The sequence below is a fragment of the Xyrauchen texanus genome, chromosome 11, assembly GCF_025860055.1.
Source record: "Xyrauchen texanus isolate HMW12.3.18 chromosome 11, RBS_HiC_50CHRs, whole genome shotgun sequence".
Classification (NCBI taxonomy): domain Eukaryota; kingdom Metazoa; phylum Chordata; class Actinopteri; order Cypriniformes; family Catostomidae; genus Xyrauchen; species Xyrauchen texanus.
This window is the reverse complement of record NC_068286.1, coordinates 45,216,860-45,243,332: the sequence shown is the minus strand read 5'-3', so window position 1 is coordinate 45,243,332 and position 26,473 is coordinate 45,216,860. Positions and strand designations below refer to the sequence as shown.

Below are 26,473 nucleotides of genomic sequence, written 5' to 3'. Positions count from 1 at the left end.
AAATCTATGTTCCATACTGTATATACACGTACAAGCATGTGACTTGTTTATCAATTAACATTTAAACATTTAAACATATAGTTGTGTTGAACATATATAGCTGTTTATCATATTTGTGTTATTGTTTGTAGTATTCTATTATTGTTTAAGTATTTTTCTTGCAAGTCCGTTATGTTCTTGCACAATGGTACCTGAAGAGATTATTTAATGGGAGGGAGGTCAGTAAACTACTTTGACTTGGCTTGACTCACCCAAATCCGACGCGGTGTTTCCCCTCTTGATCCAGTGCGCGTGCACGGAGACAGAACCGGTCGCATTTGCCGTGGCGCAGCACTCAGCGGGTGGCGCAGGTCACAGAAACGGTGGCGGACAATATCCGACTCATCCTGAGATATCCAGATCGGCGGAATGTTTACCATGATGTCAACAGAAGGAAACGGGGAGTAAGCGCGTCAGCTGGAATCCCCTTTTCGGTTGTTTTTTATTCTTCTTTTCTTTACACCCGTTCAATTTTTCTTTCATTTTTCTTTTTGATGTTGCGGACTAAAGAACATCCCAAAGCAATATACTTTCCTCTTACTTAAGCTGAGCTTCCCCTTCACTTTCCCTCCCGTTATTCATCCAAATCTCCCCGCGTAACTGATGGACATGTCGTGGAAAGTGGGGCTTGCGCTGGCGATGTGCTGGAGTCTCACGAGTAGCGAAACGCACGAGGAGCGACGGGATTCCTCTCAACGCACCGCGATGCTCAAAGCGCCGGTGGAAACGTTGGACTTTGGCTTTGTGCCGTCGGTGGTGTACGAAACGCACGCGTATTATGAACCAGGTGCCATTGGGATTCTTTTCCACATGGTCCACGCGTTTTTGTACATTGTTCAACCCAACCCTTTCCCTGAAGGTGAGCTCCATATCGACATATCGAGAGCTGTCCAAACTCTCGCGCTTGAATTTGTCTTTGTATAGTCAAATTTATATAGCAAACAATAGGCTATATGCATGATAAAAGTTGGTAACAGAGTTTGGAGTGATGAGCCATACTTGCTCAGCATCAGGTGTAATCAGTGGTGTAGCCAGGTGTGGGCCTGGCCCAGGACTAGAGATGATTCTTTGAATTCAAATATATATTAATAATATAGTTTATTCTTTTTTATTTTTTTAAATGCATAAATTCTGATTTCTGAATGTGTGAAAGAACTCTTTGAATGCACTGCCTTTCTGTTGTTATGGAACATTTGGTAAAAATAAAATACAAATCGGGGCCAAAATATGGCCCATCCATTTTTATTGCAGCCCACCCAAAAGTAATTTCCTGGCTTCGCCCTTGGATGCATTGCATTGGCATCTTCAGTGCCCATCTTTGGAATATGTAAGCCTATTACATGATCATAAATAGATACTTGCATTGCATTATCATAGATAATGTCACATAATGTAAAGCCATGTCTGGATGAGCTCAGAGGTCAGATCATTATTTTGCTCTCTGACCCTGTAGAACATGTGAATGATGATGGTTTGGAGAGCTATATAGGATTACTTTACACTGGACAACAACAAGATTACAGAAAAGCTCCTGCGGTTTGTTACTATGGCTACTGTGTGCAGTGAGCTGGAGGAAGGCAGATCAGATCTGAACATTAATGTAGTTCTGACGAGTTTGTTTTGAAGGAGTTTATGGATGCTTTGAAGTTGCTGATTTGGGGGAAAATTGTATATAATTTTTTTTTAGGAGTGTATCTAAAAACTGGGGTCTTGTGCAACATACCATTGCGCAACCATACCATTTCTAAGTATAGATGCATCTCAACTAGACTGGTCTCTCTCTCTCTCTCTCTCTCTCTCTCTCTCTCTCTCTCTCTCTCTCTCTATATATATATATATATATATATATATATATATATATATATATATATATATATATATATATATATATATATAAAATGTACTGTGTATCTATTTCCATAAGGTCAGGCTTTGTGACAAGTGGGTTTCTTTGTAAGGTCAGCATGTTGAGTATAAAATAGCATGAGTGTGTGTGTGTGTGTGTGTGTATGTGTGTGTGTGTTATTAGAGTAGAATAGGATTGCGCTGTTAAGTCCCTGCTGCCTAACCAATTAGCCGTTCTGCTCTTTGAGTCACCTGGCCAATCAGGTAAGCTGATAATCTGAGTGCCATATGCTCCAAAGATACCTGTACATGTAATGCAAATGCCTGGTTCTGGAAACATACTAGTGAACAACCCTTACACAACCCTTATACAACCCAAATACAACCATTGAATAAATAAATGGCATGTTCAACACTTCAGGTTTATAATCACTGATTGTGCTGCAAATGGGACACTGTGCACTGTTTTAAACCTGTAAATCAATCCTGGGGTTTTAGAACTCATGCAACGGGTATTATTCCCTTCAGATTGCTAAATTGTCTCTTTAGTACTCTTAAAGGGACAGTTCACCCCAAAATGTAGATTCAGTCATTGTTTGCTCACGCCAGTGTTGTTACAACCCCATATGACTTTCTTTCTTTTTCTTAACTCAAAAGGAGAAATTGTGAAAATCTTTGTGCTCAGTGACGTCATACAATGGCGGTTTATGGTGACCACCTCTTCAAGCTTCAAAAGGATGCAAAAGTATAACTCAGAAGTCTGATCAATTATTCCATGAGACTCATGATTGTTATTAAAGGTTTGATGAGAAACAATGACTGACCGTTGCTTTCCTCTGCGTGTTCATGAGAGTGTACGAGAGCAAGTTCAAGCAGCCCCCGCTCGCGAAATGGGGCGTTCAAGCGACAAACCATATTGTTTATCTAAAACTGGTCCACCACTGCAAAAGAAACAACAGAACACAACACAGCTGCACACAAACCATAGAATAGATATGACTAAATATGTCTGATGAGTTTGTATTTGGAGAATAGAGGCATTTTTTATGCCCAGCATTATTCAACCAAGCACAGAGATAGAGGATGCTGGAACGTCCGTCCGAGTTTTCGTGACAGATCTCCGACTGAAGAGAGCGATACCTCAGCGAAAACATTTTTGGCCAAAATCAAGTCGTTTTTAACCAGCTAGTGAGATACTGTTTTGAGGACGTTTTTGGGCTGGTTTCAGTTCATAGCCGACAATAGAAACCAAGCGATGGACAGAATGTCCCATCACTTATCAAGGCTGGTTAGGACAAAAATCTGATTAGCTCTGATTTATCATGTGTCGTGTGAGTGTAGCAGCACTCGGCCTCCTCTGTCTATATCTCTCAGTTTGACTGAGAACTCTTGTTTCAAATAAATAAGGCTGGGCATAGAAATGCATCTATTCTCCGACTACAAACTCATCTCATCAGACATATTTAGTAAGTTCTGTTCTCTGGTTTGTGTGCAGCTGTGTTGTGTTCTGTTGTTTCCATCACTATGGTGGACCTGTTTTTAGATAAACAATACGACTTGTCGCTTGAACGCCCCATTTCACGAACGGGGGCTGCTTGAACTTGCTTTCGCTTAGTCTCATGAACGCGCAGAGGAGAGCAACGGTTGTGTCGCAATTCTCACCAAACCTCATCGTATGCTTTCATAACTATCACGAGTCTCATGGAATAATTGATCAGACTTCTGAATTATACGTTTGCGTACTTCTGAAGCTTGAAAAGGTGGTCACCATAAACCGCCATTGTATGACGTCACTGAGCACAAAAACTTTCACAATTTCTCCCTTTGTTTTCAGAAATAGAAAGAAAGACAAATGGGGTTATAACAACACAGGGGTGAGTAAATAATGACTTAACTTTCATTTTGGTGTGAACTATCCCTTTAAGAATTCTAGTCAGACTTTTAAATCATGATCCAAAAGGTACATCTAATGTGTAGTTGAGGCTGGATTACTGGGTGTAGTACAGCAGTAACATTGAGCTACTGTACAAACACACATTTGCATACAGTACACATTCACAAATCCACAGAATATAGAAAGGCTGTTCAGGTCAAAGGCCAGTATGTTCTACAGCTCGTCTGTTTGCAACTGTAAAGATCAGTTTCCAGATTAGTCACAGCAGCTCACAGGTTTTAATACAGTAGCATGTTGTTTGTAAAGTAATGGAGGGAGGGGAGTTGCATGGAGCGACTAATAGAGGGACACAGAGCTTAATCTGGATGTATTCCTTCTGTCTGAGATGAGAGGAATAGAGGGATGAATATATACACAGTCTGTGTCTGTGGTTTAATCTGAAGGGTCTCCCTCGGTCTCAGCCCAGATAAAGCTTAATATCAGCAATCTCTGGATTCAAAAAATGTACTGTAATTAAAAGAGAGCTAGACCTACTTATATGCTGTTATATTGTCTGTGCAAATGTGTGCATTTATGTGCTATCTGGGGCTCCAGAAGTAAACGTCCCATTCAGTTTTTCTATAGAGAAATTGATTTTCAATGATAATGTAAAAACCTCTAAAGACAGATCTACCATGAGCACTGAGGTCGTTAATTGACCCTTCGCTAACCTCTGCCCCCCTTAGTAACTGACAAGCTCTGCAGAACTCACCATAGGAATGAATGGGAGAGTGCCGTGAATGGTGCGGTTTTTACAAATGACAAATGAACCAGCAACTACGTGTTTTACATACTTTTGATCATTTTGATTATATCTCGCTTAAAACTACTCAAACGCACATTACTCCGGTAGGCTCTCATTGGTGGCCGGGCAACAGTTGCTAACACAGGATTGGTCAGAAATGCTTTTAAGACAATTGATGATATATATGTTTCTGTAGAAGCCACAAGTCAGCATGATTTCAACTTAATTTAAAAATGAAGACACACACACACACACACACACACACACACACACAAACTTGGGTTAATAGCTGAGTTGCCAGTTTCTTTTTCCAGTGTGGTGTGGCGAAAACAGGTCCGTCTATTGGCCCGTCTATTGGCGTGAAAGGTAAACATAGGTGCGAGAGCGCTATGGAGCATGATCGCATGTTACAGTTTTTAGGACTGCTATTTTACCTGGTTTTACTCTGCTTATATGCAGAACAGACATGGCCCATTTTGCAAAAAGGAAAGCAAAGTGAAAAAGGCGAGAGGTTTATATATTGATATATATTTAGTTTTAATGATCTAGTAATCTACTTCTCTGATGAAAAAGGCATGTAGAAAAATGTATGTAGACTACATTACTAGTGTCATGAGTTCGCAGGTATATGGCATGCGGTCCAAAGTGAAGTGGCTCGAGCATGGGACTGGGCTTAAGCTCTGTGATTCTCCCCTGGACTATCTGACTAAATCGAGAAATGGAGAGATAAATTAAATAATTGTTATAAGCATTATGCAATATATAGGTGGAGATGGGGAGGTGGAGGGATGCCGGAAGAATCATCGTCAGAGCGAGGTAAGCAGGCGTTTATACAGTACATCCTTGAAATATGATTTGCAGGGCTAGATGAACAAGCTCCTCCCGAATTTAAATTTGGAACTTCATTAAACCATCATCATCATAAAATCATAAAGATACACTATAAACACTACAGTTGAATTTAGAAGTTTACATACACTTAGGTTGAAGTCATTAAAACTCATTTTTAACCACTCCACAAATTAAATATTAGCAAACTGTAGTTTTGTTAAGTCATTTAGGACATCTACTTTGTGCATGACACGTAATTTTTCCAACAATTGTTTACAGACTGATTGTTTCTCTTTTAATTGACTGTATCACAATTCCAGTGGGTCAGAAGTTTACATACACTAAGTTAACTGTGCCTTTAAGCAGCTTGGAAAATTTCAGAAAATGATGTCAAGTTTTTAGACAATTACCCAATTAGCTTCTGATAGGAGGTGTACTAAATTGGAGGTGTACCTGTGGATGTATTTTAAGGCCTAGCTTCAACCTCAGTGCCTCTTTGCTTGACATCATGGGAAAATCAAAAGAAATCAGCCAAGACCTCAGAAAAACTTTTGGACCACCACAAGTGTGGTTCATCCTTGGGAGCAATTTCCAAACGCCTGAAGGTACCACGTTCATCTGTACAAACAAGAGTCCGCAAGTATAAACACCATGGGACCATGCGGCCATCATACCGCTCAAGATGGAGATGCATTCTGTCTTCTAGATATGAATGTAGTTTGGTACAAAAAGTGCAAATGAATCCCAGAACAACAGCAAAGGACCTTGTGAAGATGCTGGAGGAAACAGGTAGACGAGTATCTATATCTACAGCAAAACAAGTCCTCTATTGACATAACCTGAAAGGCTGCTCAGCAAGAAAGAAGCCACTGCTCTAAAACCACCATAAAAAAGCCAGACTACAGTTTGCAAGTGCACATGGGGACAACTATCTTTTTGGAGAAATGTCCTCTGGTCTGATGATGCTAAATGTAACTGTTTGGCCGTAATGACCATCGTTATGTTTGGAGGAAAAAGGTTGAGGCTTACAAGCTGAAGAACACCATCCCAACAGTGAAGCATGGGGGTTTTGCTGCAGGAGGGACTGGTGCACTTCACAAAATAGATGGCATCATAAGGAAGGAAAATTATTTGGATATATTGATGCAATATCTCAAGACAAATGGGTCTGCCAAATGGACAATGACCCCAAGCATACCTCCAAAATTGTGGAAAAATGGCCATCACAAAGCCCTGACCTCAATCCAATAGAAAATTTGCGGGCAGACCTGAAAAAGCATGTGCGAGCAAGGAGGGCTACAAACCTGACTCAGTTACACCAGTTCTGTCTGGAGGAACGGGCCAAAATTCCAGCAACTTATTGTGAGGAGCTTGTGGAAGGCTCCCCAAAACATTTGATCCAAGTTAAACAATTTAAAGGCAATGCTACCAAATACTAACAAAGTGTATGTGAACTTCTGACCCACTGGGAATGTGATGAAAGAAATAAAAGCTGAAATAAATAATTCTGTACCATTATTCTGACATTTCACGTTCTTAAAATAAAGTAGTGATCCTAACTAACCAAAGACAGGGAAAGTTTTCTACGATTAAATGTCAGGAATTGTGAATAACTGAGTTTAAATGTATTTGGCTAAGGTGTATGTAAACATCTGACTTCAACTGTATGTTTTATCAACTTTTATCAACCACATATTAGTGTACTTGGCAAGCTAGATACAACTAAAAGCGGCATTATTTACCTTGGCGTTAGCAAATTGACAATCGTGAGTCACCACGTTCTAAAGCCATTCCATCAGCACGGTTGAGAACAGTACGGTCAGCTAACAGTGGCGAAAAGTTCGATCTGAGATAGCGTCTGATGCATGTTACGCACAAAACGGCAAGAGCTGGCTGTTAGTTAGTGGGTAAGTCCAAGTGTATCTGCACACATTTGTCATCATATTATACAGTATCATACTGTACTGCTGTGAAAGAGGTTCACAGACTTAGTCAGAAACGTATTGCGACTCTGTGTTTATATTCAATGTGTGTATGTCTCAAAAAATGGCTAAGTAGCTAGTTGTTTCTACAATATAACTCTGAATATACTGTGAGAAAAACAGATTGGTCACTTCAGGGAATGAAGCGAGAGTGGGATTACATAATCGAGAGAGATGGGTTTTGGTGGAAGAAGGGAGAAAACGGGGGAAAAAGCATTAGAGAGGGAGAGGGACCACTTAACTGCCCAACAGCAAGACCCCTGTAAGAGGATTAACCATATGCCATTTTAACTAATGATACCCTCTCTTGTTCTATCAGGATTTCTCTCTCTCATACAAACGCAATGTTTGAGAAGAAGATAAGAAAATGCATAGGAGCATAATCTAATAATAATCTAGTCTTCTCTTAAAGAGTTAGTTCACCCAATAAGGAAAATACTGTTAAGCCCTCCCAGATGTGTATGTCTTTCCTTCTTCAGCAGAACCGAAGTGAAGATGTTTATAAGCAGATTTCAGCTCTGTTTGTCCATACAATGTATGTACATGGGTGCCCTAACTCTGCTGGCTGTTTGATGGTCCAAAAGGCATATTTAGGCAGCATAAAAGTAACCCAAATGACTCTGAAGCAAATCGATTGGTTTGTGTAAAAACTACATAGATAATTAAAACTTTATTAACTTTAAAATATCGCATCCTGCCAGCAGTCGTCGCATCAGTGATGTAAGCGCAATGGAATTCACGCGAGAAGTCGGAAGCACACGCTTCGTTTACAACAGAGGAAATTCGAACTTGTGAACTCCAGGGGTGGTAGCCGGCGTCTTTACCACTGAGCTACCCGGGCCCCCCAGTTCCACAATTTTAAACAAAACCTCGTCAATGTCAGCCGGCTAGATACTGTTACCTTGGTGTAATGTTTAGGTTTGCTAGGCATAAAAACATTCCCAATAGCAACAAATGTAGCATTTAGCAGCACTAGCCTAATAGGGCAAGTGACAGTTCCATCAACTGGCCAAAGAAGGCCCTGAAACACTTCCATAGGAGTTGTAATTTGCTCTTCTTTCAGGGGTAAAAAGAAGTTCGAAACAGCTGAGCAACGATATTGTTCTAAATTGCATCACAACCGTTCGTTCTTCGATTTCGTATGACGTATATCAAGGCCTTATATCTCTCACTCTGGCCCCGGGCCAATGGCCAATCCTTATTGTTGAGCTCTGCAGTACATAGTTACACTTGATTACCAAAAAGAGTGTCTAAAATGTTTTATTAATATGCCTGTAAACAAAGTTTCGTTTACCAGGTATCAAGCTGCTACAAGGAGGAAGAATGTCAATGCAAGGCCAATGACATGGAGTCTTTGGAAGAAATACACATTTTTAAAAGGCAGAATGGAGAATTGTCTATACCAATTTGTTTGCCTATATTCTGCTTCAGTTATACCTGTGAAATAATCAATTGCTGTTAATCAATAATCAATTGGACAGAAATTCTGAACACAATGTCTACACAGAGCTTCTGCTATTGTCATGAGTAAGACCTGTCTGTATTATTGAGATGGCTGCGGCATAAATTGAACAAACTACCACTTTGTTGCATGCTGGCCGATTATTAATTACATTTCCAATTGACTCAGCCCTTAAAATGACAGTGGTCCCAATGGTCCCAATGCATGTTGGTTAAACTGCTCCTCTATGAGCGTCTACGAGACTATCTATTCTAGACTTTAACCTCATGACAGTTGCTGACCTAAAGACCGATACTTCAGAATTACATTTACATTTATGCATTTGGCAGACGCTTTTATCCAAAGCGACTACCAGTGCACTTAATACAGGTACAGTCCCCCCGGAGCAACCTGGAGTTAAGTGACTTGCTCAAGGACTCAATGGTGGTGGCTGTGGGGATCGAACCAGTGATCTTCTGATTAACAGATATGTGCTTTAGCCCACTACACCACCACCACTCCTCCTAATTACAGAATAGAATCTTATGAGCTCAGCACAATGTATTACTACACTGCTTGTAACCTAAACTTATGAGGACTATCATTAAGGAAATATAATTAAATGACCCATTAATTCATAGCTGCTCTTCCATGAACAATTTGACCAGTATCCCCTGCCCTTTAGTTCACATGGCCTCACCTGTGACCTGTAGTAAAATGGTACTTCTCTAGTTTGTGTCTTGGCCATGGTGCACTCAATTGGATCAGGTGATGTTAAAACTGTTCTGTTGACCTTACTGCAAAGTGCCATGCTAATAAAAAGCTCCTAAATTTAGTACAACGATAAAGAAGCTCAGCCTTTCAAGTAAAGGTGCTTTAGGATTAGGTTTTTGTTTGTGTTCACGTGAGTGCATGTGTGTGTTACAGTGCAGAGTTCAATTCTGCAGTACACAGATTTGCAATTAGTGAAGGGAACAGATGTTTCACATAATAGGCAAAACTGTAACATTTACATGCACTTAGTTACATAGTTATGTTTTGGAACTACAGATTCATTGTTCTCATTTCACATATAGCATTAGATACATAAATTCACCGACCACGATAATGTGCATGTGTGAAAGAGTCTGCGTGTGTGTGTGTGTCTAATCACTACTCACTGACAAACACAACCATCTGTCCCAGAACCAAAGACAGATACAAACACAAGTGTTTACAATACACTCTCCCTCTGGCCCGCATTCTATTTGCTAGCTTATTGTCTTGGACACACGTACAGTGCATACGAAGTGACACAAAGTGATTATGTTATTCAGAGCTTTGTTGTCATGTCAGCATATTTATTAAGAATAGTCATCATTAGGAAGTCTTAAAGTGTTAGTTCACCCAAAAATGAAAATGATCCCATAATTTACTCACCCTCAATCCATCCTAGGTGTATATGACTTTCTTCTTTCAGCCAAACACAATCAGAGTTGTATTAAAAAATATCCTGGCTCTTCCAAGCTTTATAATGGGAGTGAATGGTACCTTAGATTTTGAAGCCCAAACAATTGCATCCATCCATCATAAAATAAATCCATATGGCTCCAGGGGTTAATAAAGGCCTTCTGAAGCTGAAGCGATGCATTTTTGTAAGTAAAATATCCATATTTATAACTATAAACTATAATAACTGGCTTCCGGTAACGGCCGTCCACACGTTCACAAGAGAGTCGAGTTCCGCCGTATGACGTAGGCGTAGCGTAAGCTCCCGTGAGAAGTGTTGAACGTGGAAGCATGCGTTGTTTACAGCTATACTGTACATTTGTATTAGTCTTAAAATGTTGCGTTCACGCGTCTACTCAATCATTCCTCCTTTATTAACCCCCTAGAGCCGTATGGATGCGCTTTTTTGGGCTAAGGTACCATTCACTCCCATTATAAAGCTTGGAAGAGCCAGGATATTTTTTTATATAACTCGATTGTGTTTGGCTGAAAGAAGAAAGTCATATACACCTAGGATGGCTTGAGGGTGAGTAAATTATGGGCTCATTTTCATTTTTGGTTGAACTAACATTTTGAAGATATTGTTTTGAGGGATGTGTCACGGTGGTCAACTCATCCAAGGTCAATAACCAATATGCTGGTGGTTTTAATGGGAGATGCAATTCTCAATGTCATTTAGAGAGAGAGAGAACTTCCTAGAGAGGTTTTTGCTTGATTATAGCTTGCTGTGCTTAAAAGCACTGAAAAACCTTCTGCGAGAACTTTTGTATCTTTAATGCTTTAAAATTAGTCCATTTATGCACTACTTCTTTTTCAGCCATCAAAGTGTTGCATCGACAATACATTACAAGATGAGCAATGTCAGACATTAAATCCTGTGCTGTGAGTAATGTTCCTGTATTTGTGAGGCGCTTTGGAGAGATTAAAGTCTTTTGCTGATTCTGTCTGACGCTGCTTAAATAAGTTGTTGCAATAAAAAAGGTTTAAACTGCTTGATGTTGTGAACTAGATGTGCACCTGCATCATTATCTTGTAGTGTTGAGTCAGCGAGGATCACCCTGAGACTAACAAGTGCTCTGGTTAGATTGAAGCGTGACATTCTGCGTTTATCAGGATTCACATAAATGGTTTTGTTCCATTCTGTTTTGGAGCCTTTTTTATTTCTTGCATCTTTGTTAGTTTTGTGCAATAAGATGTTATACTTATTTGGCTTATATTTTTGTTGAATATCCGTTGGTTACCATGTTGAAGTCCCACGCTTAGCCTCTGTATATCCCCCTGAAACGTGTCTAATTGGGGTCATAACTAAGCCTAATTGTACATTATAAAGCTTAACACCAATTTGTCGACTAGTCAGTCAAACAACCGAGCAACAAGTCGATTATGAAAATGGATAGTTTTACACATCCCTATAATGTGCAATATCTGATTAATATATAATCGATTGATAATCACGTTATGATCTCCTTAAATACAGTGTATTTGGACACTGAAACCATGCTGTAGATTTGATTACAAAATAGTAATCCAAGTGGCATCTGAAAGCAAATAATGCTAGAACTTTCCTTGACCATGTTTGTAATTATTTTTAACCAAGGTGTATGAAGTCGGTTCCTTTCAAGTTCGCTACAGGTGCTCTGGTTTTCTCACATAACACATTAACTATGGACGTGTTCCACTAAGTCTGACAACCAGAAAGTGTCCTAACCCTTTAGATCGAACTTTGAATAGTATTTCTGTAAGGGGTGTTATATATATATATACACACACACACAATTAATTTAAAGCTGTGTTTGGTTCAGATAAGGTAAAAGATTTTAAGTTTATGCCTTTAGAATTAGTTACTCAGTAGTAAGTCTCTTATAAGCTTTTAAACCAGTTTTCAGCTCACACAGATGCACAGTTCAGTGGGATTCTTACATAGTTAAGAAAACAAAACAACTGATTGTCATGACGCTCTCCAAATATATATATATATACTCGCAATCGTACATCCAAGCCTCTCCAAATTGTCACTTTAGAAGCAGTATCACGACTTGGGCTGTTTCTAACAAGTTAGTGGAGAAACAAGGATGTGTGTGTGTGTGTGTGTGTGTGTGTGTGTGTGAGAGAGAGAGAGAGAGATAGAGAGTGTGCGCAATCACCTGTCTCTGTTTCCACTCAAAAGCAGAGATGCTGTAGTGTGTTAGTCAGCTTTCTTAAGATAATGTCATTTTGGTTAAATTCAACCTTTAAATTCAAGCTTGTGGACAGTACGAACACAAGCGGAGTGATACACACAGTGAAGCATCCAAGTGATGATGGTGTGAGACCATCAGTCTCTATATATATATAGTATTATAAATTATTCTGATCTCCAGGGTGTTCTTAATTAAAGGAGTCATCATAAATTCTTTTCCCACCAAAAACAGTCATATTTAATTGTCATGACCATTTTCCATCTTTACTCTGACAGTTATTAAACCGACTAGACCTGTAAGCCTCCTATATACATGCCTTCTTCACATATAAAATAAGCAACAATGTTGACTCATGGGTTTTGGGTTTGCTATTTGGTCCAATATCGTTGATCCTGGCTGTCCTTCAATAACAGCCTCTTTGCAAAGCCTTCATTACATTATGATATATTGTGAGAAATGTGCCACACAAACCGTTCAGGTCAGACTGAAATTATTAGGGTTTTTAAAAATTATTATTATTCGCCTTGTAAAAAATAAAGCTTAGGCACTCTATCATAACTTTGGAAAGGTTATGTTGAGTTGCAGGTGCCACACACAGCCAGGAAAAGCACAAGGTGTACTTCTTACCCATATTCTTGGTTATATCAACTGGAATAATATCATTGTGTATAGAAATAATAGTATTTCTATCAGGAAGGCTTGCAAACTTGAGTGAAATTTAAGATGATATTTATTTGATGAATATAAAACAGAAAAGTGATGTCTATCTTTGGCGTAGGCCCCGTCTGGCAGTCTGAAGAAGTTGTACTCTGAATCATATCCTGCCGGAGATAAGAGGCAGGGGCGAGGAGCCTACCCCTGTGCAGGACGGGACTCAACTAGTGGTGGTGGGGTGGTGGAGGTTGCCGTGTTAGCACACTGAAACAGCAATGTGATAGATTGTGAGCAGACTTATAAAGCAACGGCTTACATGTGATTGGCTAGGAGATACCAAGCTAATGGTGCGATGATGTACAGCTGCTAGTCGTCCCGCTAGAACTACGCTGCGCTTCCATTTATCTTACTCCCTCGTTACCGTAACTCAAAGGGATGAGCAATGAATAAGCATTATTGATGTGTAAATATGGAGAGTTAATTTATACTATCAGTATAGCATCTCAAAAACAAATAAAGACGTTTTTGAAAAAAATTAATATTGATTGATATTAATGAAAAACTTAATATTGTTACTGCAAAAATGTATACATTGTATAGTTGAGTACCATGCGCAAGGCTGTTTGGATAAAAGTGTCTGCCAAATGTAAACTTTAGGTATTCATAGGCTAGAATCATATTTAACGGATGTCTGTGTTAGAGTGTGTAGGAGACTAAAAAGAGCTATCAGTGGGTGTTTCACCTAAACACATGGGCATAAACACCATAAGCACAGCTAACACATCAGCTATGTAGGCTAAGCAGATGGTTTGTGACAGACGTTAACAGAGCAATACCATTAACGGCTTGCACAAGACTTGACGCTGCACTGTAAACATAGCAATATCTCAGCAGACACCTGCAGCGCTTTGTACAGGTCTGTGATTAACATCGATGTAAGCTGTTGTTGAAGCATGACGGTGCATGACTTAGTGTCTGTAACTACTGTATACTGCCATAGTTTTTTAAAACTCACAATTACCTTTCACGTGGACTAATCTAATTACAAGAAATCTGTTAAAAAAAATCCCATATGACTTTCCATTTCTTTCTTTTTTTGTCTTCCATGGAACACAAAAAGAGATTCCATTGGCTCTAATGTATGCTATTAGTAGCTATCGGTATGCTATTAATAGTTAGAATTAGGACAAATAGCAAAATTAGCTATCTTCATTATGGAAGGTTTCAGAAACTCTTGTTGTTAATGACACCTGTGGCCGTTAAGTGAACTGCAGCCTGTTGCTCGTGCACGTGCACACACTCCATAAGGACGCCAGCATCGACCAAAACAATGATGTAATGTATAAAGAGACTGAAAGATTCACCGGCATCATGCTGACAGATGAGGTAGCATAATTAAAATTACACAGTTATGATTGTTTTACTATAAACTTTGAGACTGTATATTATATTTGACTCTCCAGTGCTGAAACAGGGCTAAAAGAAAGTGTGGATGTAGGTCTGACTATGTGAGACTGTAGCAAGTAATCTTTGAAGTAATCACTTTTCTTTGCATGATACCTTGACTGCATTTATATGATAGCTCATGTCGGTGTTAGCTAGCTAGCTTTATCAATAGCTGTTAGCTAAATTTGTTGGATGATGAAAGTAGCTGTTAAAGGGTAACTAAACCCTAAACCAACTTTTTTTAGTTAATTATCTGTAAGCATGGGGCTTTATTAGTACTGTCATTGATTCAAGTAATTTTTTTGACATTTGTGTATAAAGTGTTTTAATTCTACAATATATGGTGTAAAAACGTCTGAGTGCTGACCTCTTCACGTTGAACGGTGGCTACTGCAGTTGAATTTTCCTATTGGCTGTTGCGGTACTTCGTGACGTAAGCGGTGAGAGGTGACGTAAGCAGGTTCCAGCTCACCACGCCAGATTCATGTACATGTCGTCTTGCGACCGTGTGAGGAATAATAATAACATAGAGTCTGACAGCAGCTGTCAATTAATCCGTCACTACGAGTCTCATATTGCACCTATAACTAACATTATTTAACTTCCTTCAAATTCTGCTACTCTAGGATCGTCAACAGTATGCCCGACTCACTGACATGCCCTATCTCCCATTGGACATATTTGGAACGGCTCAATAATAATTACTTTTCCCCGTGGCACGACTGTTAGTGGGTTGCATCAGTTGTATGGAGACCACAGATCAATCCCCATTCAATCGAGGAAGTAATCACATTTGTATAAACAATCACGGGCGTGATAAGGAGGTTGCATTTTTATCCCTAACATTGCATTTGGTCTCTACTAATGATTAGGGTTAGATCTGAGTTTTGGTTGGGGGGTGTAGATTAAATAAAATAATCATTTCTCTTCACTGTTTTACACCCTGTTCAGCTGAAAACAATTCTTATTACAACTGGCTTCTGGCGACCTCTCCTGGATATAAATGGATGTCACACTTGTTTATATGCTCCGAAACACTTACCGCTTTAGCCTCTGGAGGAAGTGCTTTCAAGTTCTTTTCTTTTGGAGAGGTGGTGGCATAGTGGGCTAAAGCACATAACTGGTAATCAGAAGGTTGCTGGTTCGATCCCCACAGCCACCACCATTGTGTCCTTGAGCAAGGCACTTAACTCCAGGTTGCTCCGGGGGGATTGTCCCTGTAATAAGTGCACTGTAAGTAGCTTTGGATAAAAGCGTCTGCCAAATGCATAAATGTAAATGTAAATTCGTTCAACGTATACCGATTTTGCTAAAGAAAAATCGGCACACACTTGCCGATTTTTAAGTGAGATCAGGCTGGTTTTTCATGCTGTTCAGTTCTGAGCAAACATAACATTTAGTATTGTTGACAATAATCTGCTGAATTTGTTGTTGCAGATCTTATTGTTAAGGTTATCCAGCAGAACATGGGAGGAATCAAACTGGAGGATTACAAGAAGGTGTGTGTGTGTGTGTGTGTGTGTGTGTGTGTGTGTGTGTGTGTGTGTGTGTGTGTGTGTGTGTGTGTGTGCTGTGTATGCATGTGGTGTAGAGTAATGTTTTGCTTATAAATAATGGCAATTCTGTGTATGTTGCATATACATGTATAGACACAATGCGATCTTATTAGTATTCATAGGTATCCATATGTACATACATTTTTTACATTTGGATAGACATCAAAACCTCAACATACTGACCGCATTTACATACACAAACCCTTTTAGAACAACTATAAAAACTTTTAGCAAAAACAATTTTGAAAAATGGGACCAAAAGACAAAGTGTGCTTAACTTTGTTCATGTTTTCAGTAAATGAACTACAATCCCATGAAGCATTGCAAATGACATAATTGATTGAAAAACAGTGGAACAATATAAAACTATTGATTTAAAGTTATGTATTATGTACTATGAAAACCTCTGAATAAGTTCACTTCGGATCATATATGTTCACATGTCCTAATCTCAGTTGTTTCTTTCTCTTTTCTTTTGGCATGCACATTAATGATGTCTCTTCAACTCAACGGCAAAGCAGCCAGAGAACGTTGTATTGTTGCTACAGGTACTGTTTAATCCAAATATTTCGATGAATTACTCACGTGCTGTACAGTACACTGTCTTTTTCTTTCTGTTTTAACTCCAGAATGTCATATGATTTGTCTTCTACATTTATACTTTACTTTTCATTCATTGCTTCCATTTATTATACGTACGGCACCTCGTCTTCTCTCTCCTCTTTTCAGGCTATCTACTATGAGCTTGGCTTCTTAGTCTTGACAGTACTGGGGGTGTTGTTTGTGTTGCTGATGCCGATGGTGGGTCTGTGTTTCTGTGTGTGCCGCTGCTTTGAGAATTGTGGGGGTGAGATGCATCAGAGACAGAAGAAGAATATTGACTGCCAACGAGGCTTCTACATGACCACACTCATCACTATCTCTATATTCCTCGGGTGAGTCTTTGTTGTGATACAACAGTCTTTACATTTCACTTAGAAGAGTGAGTGATATAGTTATATATACAGTGAGGAAAATAAGTATTTGAACACCCTGCTATTTTGCAAGTTCTCCCGCTTAGAAATCATGGAGGGGTCTGAAATTGTCATCGTAGGTGCATGTCCACTGTGAGACACATAATCTAAAAAAAAAATCCAGAAATCACAATGTATGATTTTTTTACTATTTATTTGTATGATACAGCTGCAAATAAGTATTTGAACACCTGAGAAAATCAATGTTAATATTTGATACAGTAGCCTTTGTTTGCAATTAAACATTTCCTGTAGTTTTTCACCAGGTTTGCACACACTGCAGGAGGGATTTTGGCCCACTCCTCCACACAGATCTTCTCTAGATCAGTCAGGTTTCTGGGCTGTCGCTGAGAAACACAGAGTTTGAGCTCCCTCCAAAGATTCTCTATTGGGTTTAGGTCTGGAGACTGGCTAGGCCACGCCAGAACCTTGATATGCTTCTTACAGAGCCACTCCTTGGTTATCCTGGCTGTGTGCTTCGGTCATTGTCATGTTGGAAGCCCCAGCCTCGACCCATCTTCAATGCTCTAACTGAGGGAAGGAGGTTGTTCCCCAAAATCTCGCAATACATGGCCCCGGTCATCCTCTCCTTAATACAGTGCAGTCAGCCCTGTCCCATGTGCAGAAAAACACCCCCAAAGCATGATGCTACCACCCCCATGCTTCACAGTAGGGATGGTGTTCTTGGGATGTACTCATCATTCTTCTTCCTCCAAACACGGTTAGTGGAATTATGACCAAAAGTTCTATTTTGGTCTCATCTGACCACATGACTTTCTCCCATGACTCCTCTGGATCATCCAAATGGTCATTGGCAAACTTAAGACGGGCCTTGACATGTGCTGGTTTAAGCAGGGGAACCTTCCGTGCCATGCATGATTGCAAACCGTGACGTCTTAGTGTATTACCAACAGTAACCTTGGAAGCGGTGGTCCCAGCTCTTTTCAGGTCATTGACCAGCTCCTCCCGTGTAGTTCTGGGCTGATTTCTCACCTTTCTAAGGATCATTGAGACCCCACGAGGTGAGATCTTGCACGGAGCCCCAGTCCGAGGGAGATTGACAGTCATGTTTAGCTTCTTCCATTTTCTAATGATTGCTCCAACAGTGGACCTTTTTTCACCAAGCTGCTTGGCGATTTCCTGTAGCCCTTTCCAGCCTTGTGGAGGTGTACAATTTTGTCTCTAGTGTCTTTGGACAGCTCTTTGGTCTTGGCCATGTTAGTAGTTGGATTCTTACTGATTGTATGGGGTGGACAGGTGTCTTTATGCAGCTAACGACCTCAAACAGGTGCATCTAATTTAGGATAATAAATGGAGTGGAGGTGGACATTTTAAAGGCAGACTAACAGGTCTTTGAGGGTCAGAATTCTAGCTGATAGACAGGTGTTCAAATACTTATTTGCAGCTGTATCATACAAATAAATAGTTAAAAAATCATATATTGTGATTTCTGGATTTTTTTTTAGATTATGTCTCTCACAGTGGACATGCACCTACGATGACAATTTCAGACCCCTCCATGATTTCTAAGTGGAAGAACTTGCAAAATAGCAGGGTGTTCAAATACTTATTTTCCTCACTGTATATATATATATCATATACAGTATATAGACTGTCATTATATGAAAGGGATACATACAGTCAGCTGGACATCATTAAAGGTACATTTATATGTTTGGTCCTCTGGGAACAAAATGTACCTGCACGGGTGAGTTTGATTGGGCTCAGAGCAGAGGATTGTGGTTTGTCTGCCTAATGAATAATTTCTAAAATGACCAAAACCTCAAAAGTCAGACTGATGCTCATTTAAAGTGGAGATCTGAGTCTAATGTTGATCAGTGGGATCTTAACTCATTAAATTCACACACACACAAATACACACACACACACACACACACACACACATACACACACACACACACACACAAGTTGTGTTTCCATGTTTTATGGGGACTTTCCATAGACATAATGGTTTTTATACTGTACAAACTTTATATTCTATCCCCTATAACTATAAACATAATTTAGTATGATTTATAAGCTGTTTTCCTCATGGGGACTGACAAAATGTCCCCACAAGGTCAGAAATTTCGGGTTTTACTATCCTTATGAGGACATTTGGTCCCCACAAAGTGATAAATACACGCTCACTCACACACACACACACACACACACACACACACACACACACACAATCACTCACATTGGTCTACATATCATTATGAGGACTTTCCACAGACATAATGATTTTTATACTGTACGTACTATAGTCATTTCATTAATTGTTTTGTCTTTCATAATTGTTTTACTGTTTAATTAGGCTGAAAAGGTTATAAAAGGCTGTTTAATGCCAGGTTCATTTGTGACAGTTTACCCCATACATTGTGACATCATGCACTAATAGTGGTCAAAAGGTCAATGAGTGTTCAACGAACTGTATTGTTTATTTTTTGCCTGGGCAATTCAAATATTGAATAATAATATTCAATAGCTTTTTTAGAGTCAAGACGTAAGATATGAGTCTATACTGAAATTGACTTTAAAAAAACCTATGGGGGGCTAGGGTAGCTCGTATTGGTAATATTAGTATTGATGCTGACTACCAGCCCTGGAGTCGCAGGTTTGAATCCAGGGTGTGCTGAGTGACTCCAGCCAGGTCTCCTAAGCAACCAAATTGGCCCGGTTGCTAGGGAGGGTAGTGTTACATGGGGTAACCTCCTCGTGGTCGCTATAATGTGGTTTTTGCTCTCCTTGGAGCGCGTGGATGCCATGGAGAATAGCATGGGCCTCCATGTCTCTCTTTGGTGTAAGCCCCGTCTAGCGGTCCGAAGAAGTTGTACTTGGAACCGTCATATCCTGCCGGAGATAGGAGGCAGGGGCGAGGAGCCTACCACCATGCAGGACGGGACTCAACTGGTGGTGATGGGGTGGTGGAGGTTGCAGTGTTAGCACACTGAAATAGCAATGTGATAGATTGTGAACAGACTTATAAAGCAATGGTATGTGATTGGCTAGGAGTTACCTAGCTAATGGTGCAATGATGTACAGCTGCTAGTCTTCCCGCTAGAACTACGGCGTACTTACATTTAACGTAACAAAACGTACCATCCTCCATCGTGGACCCCAACAATGCCGTGGCTGAGTTCAGGGCACTCTCCCTTCCATTGCTCGTCTGTCTATTGCCATAGATAGCATCCATTTGGTCGAACCACTTCAACTTTCTTCTATTTGAACCATTCCGGCTGTTGTGGTCCTTGATAGTTCTGTTGTCACTTTAAAAAAATATTGTACTTTTTCCTACACTGTTGGTAGATCCGGTGGTAGCCGGTTAAGGCCAACAGCTGAGACACTTCCTGATACTTGCATGATACCGCTATCGCTGTTGCTAAATTTAAAACTAGCGGATTGATGTCGCGTGTCGCAAATCCAGTGACGCTGGTAGTGACGATTCTCTCTGACTAATCAGTGATCTGCAGGGTTTTGACATCACATTTAGTATCAGCTCGGCTCGCTTGGAACCTCGACCGAGGTGGTACTAAAAAAAGTACCGGGTACTATCCACAAAGGAGAACCCCCCAAAAGCAAGCAGTCAAGTCGAGCTGTACCGTGCAGTGGAAAAGCCCTTTAATCTAGCCCAGCCCAGGTTGTGCACTTGTGTGCCAAAATTATCAGTGACATTTTCAAATGAAATGCTTTTTTATGTGCAGTACATCCAGATATTTGTTAACAATATAAAACAATTTGAAAGACAATATATGTTCTTCCCTCAGATTTTGGAGGATATTTTGTAGGTTTAAAGGCCTGTACCATTGCAAGAGAGTCCAGTGAACACACCTGCAGTGGTCTAGAATGACACTCACAGAGACACATTCTTACATGTGACATTGATAGCCCTGAGTCTGTTTGGAGAGAAAGACCCCTCTTTATTTCTATCCCCCATCCGCCTAGTTCTGTCCCCTCTCTTTTCTGTGACAGTGCTGACAGCAGTTTCTTGGATCACAATGGGCATTTGTGAGACATAGACTGCACTGTGAGTGTGTGTGTGCTTGGTGTGTCTTGATGGACTTTCAATGACTGAGAGGTTTAGAGTAATTGTGCTGGAAGAGGCCTGGGAGCAGAGAACATGACTGCAAATCTGCTCTATTTCTTTCTTCACTCTTTTTCTCTCTCTAAAGCTTCCTTTGTTGAATCACATTTCCCCTTTATTAAATCTTTTTTTACTGGGAAAGAAAGAAGGATAGTGAGACAGCGAAAGAGGACACGATAGAGTATGGGAAAGTGGAAGGATGCTTGTCTTGCTATAATCTGTAATCAAATCGCACAATTTAATATGTGTCTTCACCACTCGGTTAGTTACAGTAAGTGTTAGTGTACAGTGATATTACTATTTTCATATCTCATTCGTTTGTACATCACTATTTAATGTCAGTTCTAAATGAGGTGATCTTGGAGACTGTCTCAAACTAAATAAAGAATGATGAAATTTAACAGTGTTAATATGGCAACAGTGCCACACTGTGGTTGGGTGTTATTACTGCACGTCACCGACAGCCTTATGTGGCACAGGCATGTGTACATTTCTTAGGGATATTTCGTTCTTGAGCTCAAATAAAAATAGAAAAAGCGTCTTATTGCTTCTCCAACATAACACAGTGTTATAAAATGACTTGTAAGCAATTGACGTGTGCGTGTTGTTTTATTTAACAGAGCGGGAGTGGTGGTCGCCTACGCAGCCAACCAGAACATTACATCTCAAATCAAGAGCACGAGACGTCTCGTCAGCACCAACATAAGAGACTTAAAATCATTTGCCAACTACACACCAGCAGTAAGCCATTAGCACAGAGACGCACTATACATAGACGCCTTGACGGACACTTAAGCTACTTTTCCATATGTGTTTTTTTATTCCTCATTTTTATAGCAAATCGACTACCTTGCTGCACAGTACACAACAGCCAAGAACAAAGTTCTATCAGACTTAGACAGTAAGTATTCTGTCTTTCTTCCTCTGTTTTGTTTCTATGTCAACATGCTTTATCCTGATGCTGTATTATACATTTATTTGTTTATTATCGATGTGGTTGATCAGATATCGGGCCTCTTCTGGGAGGACGGGTTCATAACCAGTTGGAGAGGGAGGTGATACCGGCTTTAGACAATGCTCTTCGCATGACAGGAGGTACAGAAACAAATATGTACGCAATTGCACACAAACACAGAAAACTGTGGAGTAACAGGATCAAACGACAGATACAGGGACACTTTCCTTAAACCACATTTTTATATTTAATATTAAAAGAAATGATTATATAAGCGGTGACTCACATTTTGGGGAGGAGACGGGGTGGGGAATAAATCTCTTGCATATACGCACAATCTTCCGCTAACTGGGATTTATAAAGAATTTTGTGCATATGCAAAATCTGTATTTTGTGTGCATGGTTTTATACATGAGGCCCCTGTTGTTTTGAATTGCAAAAACAGAGGTGCAAAAGTATTTTATAAGTGCAAAGTAACCGGGAGGGTCCTGGGTAGCTCAGCGAGTATTGGCGCTGACTATAGGTGCGTACACACTGCCAGCGACATCGCGCGCGACAGCGACTCAATACCATTCATTTTCAATGCGAGCACAGCGACTTCCGGCGACACGAGCTGTCGCGACCGTTGGCGCTAGATGTGGGCGTGTCCAGCGACGCGACAAAGTTGAGAAAAGTTCAACTTTGGAGCGACTAACGGAAGCGACAGCCAATAGGAGAGAAGACGGGAGAGCTCATGTGATCCTTCTCTCTCTCTCTCTCACTGTCAACAGCAATGGAATCCGTGAATGTCATTTATAAACGTTACTAGGCAACCAGTAGTGGGAACACCCACTAGCTACTTCACCGCCAGCCACTGGCGACTTGCAGCGACAAAGTCGCTGGCAGTGTGTACGCACCTTTTATCGCTGCAGGTCGCCAGTGGCTGGCGGTGAAGTCGCTAGTGGGTGTTCCCACTACTGGTTGCCTAGTAACGTTTATAAATAACATTCACGGATGCCACTCCATTGCTGTTGACAGCGAATCTCTTTTCTTGCCACTAAAAACAAACATTTTGGAGGGAAAAGACTAAATATAAATGGAATCAGTACATAAAATGCTTTATATCAAAGATGAATGAGAAACAAGGCGTGCTGTTTGCCATAGCGGCTGTTTATCTGCGGCGAAAATGCAAATGCCGCTCTGTCTGGGTCCATAAAATCCCCGCGATCTCAGATACACCTTTCCACGCAGTATTTTTCTTAAAAATGTCCTTGTACGTGGGAAGAGACATATAAAGCACTGGAAAATTTCTAACAGCAAGAATTAGCCTTTCATCCACCTTTCTGTTACTGCAGGAGCTGAGAGAGAGAGAAAGGATCACGTGAGCTCTCCCGTCTTCTCTCCTATTGGCTGTCGCTTCCGCTAGTCGCTCCAAAGTTGAACTTTTCTCAACTTTGTCGCGGCGCTGGACACGGCCACATCTAGCGCCAACGGTCGCGACAGCTTGTGTCGCCGGAAGTCGCTGTGCTCGCATTGAAAATGAATGGTATTGAGTCGCTGTCGCGCGCGATGTCGCTGGCAGTGTGTACGCACCTTATCACCCCTCAAGTCGCGAGTTTGAATCCAGGGCGTGCTGAGTGACTCCAGCCAGGTCTCCTAAGCAACCAAATTGGCCCGGTTGCTAGGGAGGGTAGAGCAACATGGGGTAACCTCCTCGTGGTCATGATTAGTGGTTCTCGCTCTCAATGGGGCGTGTGGTTAGTTGTGCGTGGATCGTGGAGAGTAGCATGAGCCTCCACATGCTGCGATTCTCCGCGGTGTCATGCACAACGAGTCACGTGATAAGATGCGCGGATTGACGGTCTCAGACGCGGAGGCAACTGAGACTTGTCCTCCGCCACCCGGATTGAGGCGAGTAACCACGCCACCACGAGGACCTACTAAGCAGCTTGAATTGGGCATTCTAATATTGGGTACAGGCCAATCGGTATAGGCCAAACAGTTTCTTAACATGCATCCCTACAAATCAGTGTTTTTAATTGTATTCAAACATTGCATGCATTGCCCCATAACAGGATTACAAAAATACCAAAGCTCATATTAAATAGAAAGAAAATTAAACATAATAACATATTATATTTAGGTTGACTTCCAGAGGGAAAGAACGTACGTTCACTTACAATTTGTAGAATAATCAACCTTTTTTGAAAGGTTCTATTATTGTTTCAGGCCCTATTTTGTACACAGTTTGTGGAAAGTGCCACAAGAGTGAGCCAAATCCAAGAGAATAGAAAATCTGTTCCTATGGGATTATTCACTTTGAGTTCCTCGTGGTGTATTCATCTCGCTTTTTCTCTTTTTCTATGTCTTTCCTGCTCTCACACATTTACACCCACACACTCACACTGATATTATTTTTGTTTATATGCTCCTCTTTGTCTCTGTCACTTGTGATTTTGGCTGTAAGTTAAAGTGGAAGGTGCTATTAAAGGTAAAAGTGACTTAATCCGTGAGTTCTGTGAACATAGAGATTGTGGTTGTTGTTTGTGCTGTTGTTTTAAATATTGTCCATATCAGCAGTCTTGTGTATTGTTCTGTATTAATAATGTTGGTGTTGTTGTTTCATGTTTGTGCTTATATACAGAAAGAGTGAGAACATATGCTGGTATAAAATCAAAAATAATGCAAACATCCAGTGTTTTAAGACAATAAATAGATATTAGTTTAGTTATATCTACACCATGCATTTTATTTATTTACAAGCTCAAATAATGATACAATTATTTTGGCTCTTGCCGCTGGGCTGCGGTGCCCACCAACACACTTCCAACTCCGCCCAAGTTAGATGAAAAGAGACCGTGCAGTTTAGCCCGCCAAATTATCCGATGTAGTTTGCATTCACTCCATTCCCCAACTTTCCAACAGCCACAATATTCAGACTTCTGGCATAATAGAGAGTTCAGAAAAATTTCGATAAAGGGAGAGAACAGATTTACTGTATACACCTTTGTGACAGTTCACTAGTTCTCTTCGAATGAGGAAGTGGGAGCCGGGTAAATAATCCAACGTAAATCACTTTGTTCACAATACTTTTCATCTTGACACAAACGGGTGGCTTTTCAGCATTACATAAACACAGAGCAGCTGTTAGTGATAATTTACCACAGGTGTCAATCCTTACCATTCTTCCTTTCCTGGCCTGGCACTCCACAGTCGTTGCTTAGCCACGCCTACATCACCACAACCTTATAAAGTGATCCCCTGCAATTGTTACCTTAAGATGCAATTTCAACCTGTTCTAACCCTTCAAATGTGTTTTATTGGTGTCACTTATTGTGTTCAGCTTGTTTTTTTATGACTTACATAAAACCAGTTTATTTAGATGTTTACACAAGAAGCACTTTAGGTTAACATTTTTTCTGTGTGTGCGTGAGTGTGCTAGTGCAAAGAGAAAGAAAACATAGCACTTATAAAACTGTTTTGTTCTACCTTTTCATGATACACTGGTCGATATTGTGATTCTGTGATCAGTCGTGTGTTTGTTGTAGTAATCCTTCCCTGAAAGTGCATTAGTGTATGATCTGCATGTAAGCATGTTATAATAAAGGTGTTATGTCTGTGTCCAGCTATGCGAGAGACTAAAGAGGCACTGGAGAGTGTGACCACATCACTGGAGACCCTGCAGGACGAGACAGGCAAACTCCAGGTCTCTCTCCAGTCTGAACGTGCCTCTCTATCAAACACACTCAACGACCCGGCCTGCTCTAATGGAGATGTAACGCACACCTGCAACTCCATCCGCGGAACCCTTGGCCAGCTCGCTCTCAGTGCAAACTTTAATGGGGTAACACTAATACACACACCTACGTATACATGTTTACATCATGGTGCCAATTAGTCAATACTTAAAGGTGAAGTGTTTCATCTTTGTGGTGTTAAACTTCTTTCTTCTATCTCAGTTTATGTACAGAGACAAATGGTTAGTAATAAAATGTAAATGGCACAAACTCTATCAATCCTTTGACATGTAACTGGAATGGTGGTGGTGTAGTGGTCTAAAGCACATAACTGGTAATCTGATAATCAGAAGGTTGCTGGTTCGATCCTGACAGTCATCACCATTGTGTCCTTGAGCAAGGCACTTAACTCCAGGTTGCTCCGGGGGGATTGTCCCTGTAATAAGGGCTCTGTAAGTCGCTTTGGCTAAAAGCGTCTGCGAAATGCATAAATGTAAATGTAACTCTTAGCCAATCAAATTGTTCTCTTGTGTACTTTCTCTTTGCCTAAAAATGGGCATAC

At 40.4% G+C, this 26,473-nt stretch overlaps 1 protein-coding gene across 2 annotated transcripts in view; it reads left to right on the top strand.

The window, feature by feature from the left end:
* Positions 1-308: 308 nt before the first annotated feature.
* Positions 309-26,473, top strand: part of LOC127652071 (prominin-1-A-like) — a 45,268-nt gene continuing 19,103 nt past the window's right edge. Inside the window, exons 1-9 of one of the 2 annotated variants that reach the window (XM_052138126.1) lie at positions 309-898; positions 16,022-16,083; positions 16,662-16,688; positions 16,870-17,075; positions 21,861-21,981; positions 22,078-22,141; positions 22,246-22,335; positions 24,642-24,665; positions 25,801-26,018. In XM_052138126.1, the coding sequence (XP_051994086.1) occupies positions 643-898; positions 16,022-16,083; positions 16,662-16,688; positions 16,870-17,075; positions 21,861-21,981; positions 22,078-22,141; positions 22,246-22,335; positions 24,642-24,665; positions 25,801-26,018 (1,068 nt within the window). In that variant the 5' untranslated portion in view covers positions 309-642. The remainder of the gene's footprint in view (positions 899-16,021; positions 16,084-16,661; positions 16,689-16,869; positions 17,076-21,860; positions 21,982-22,077; positions 22,142-22,245; positions 22,336-24,641; positions 24,666-25,800; positions 26,019-26,473) is intronic. The other variant, XM_052138127.1, reaches the window with a different exon arrangement.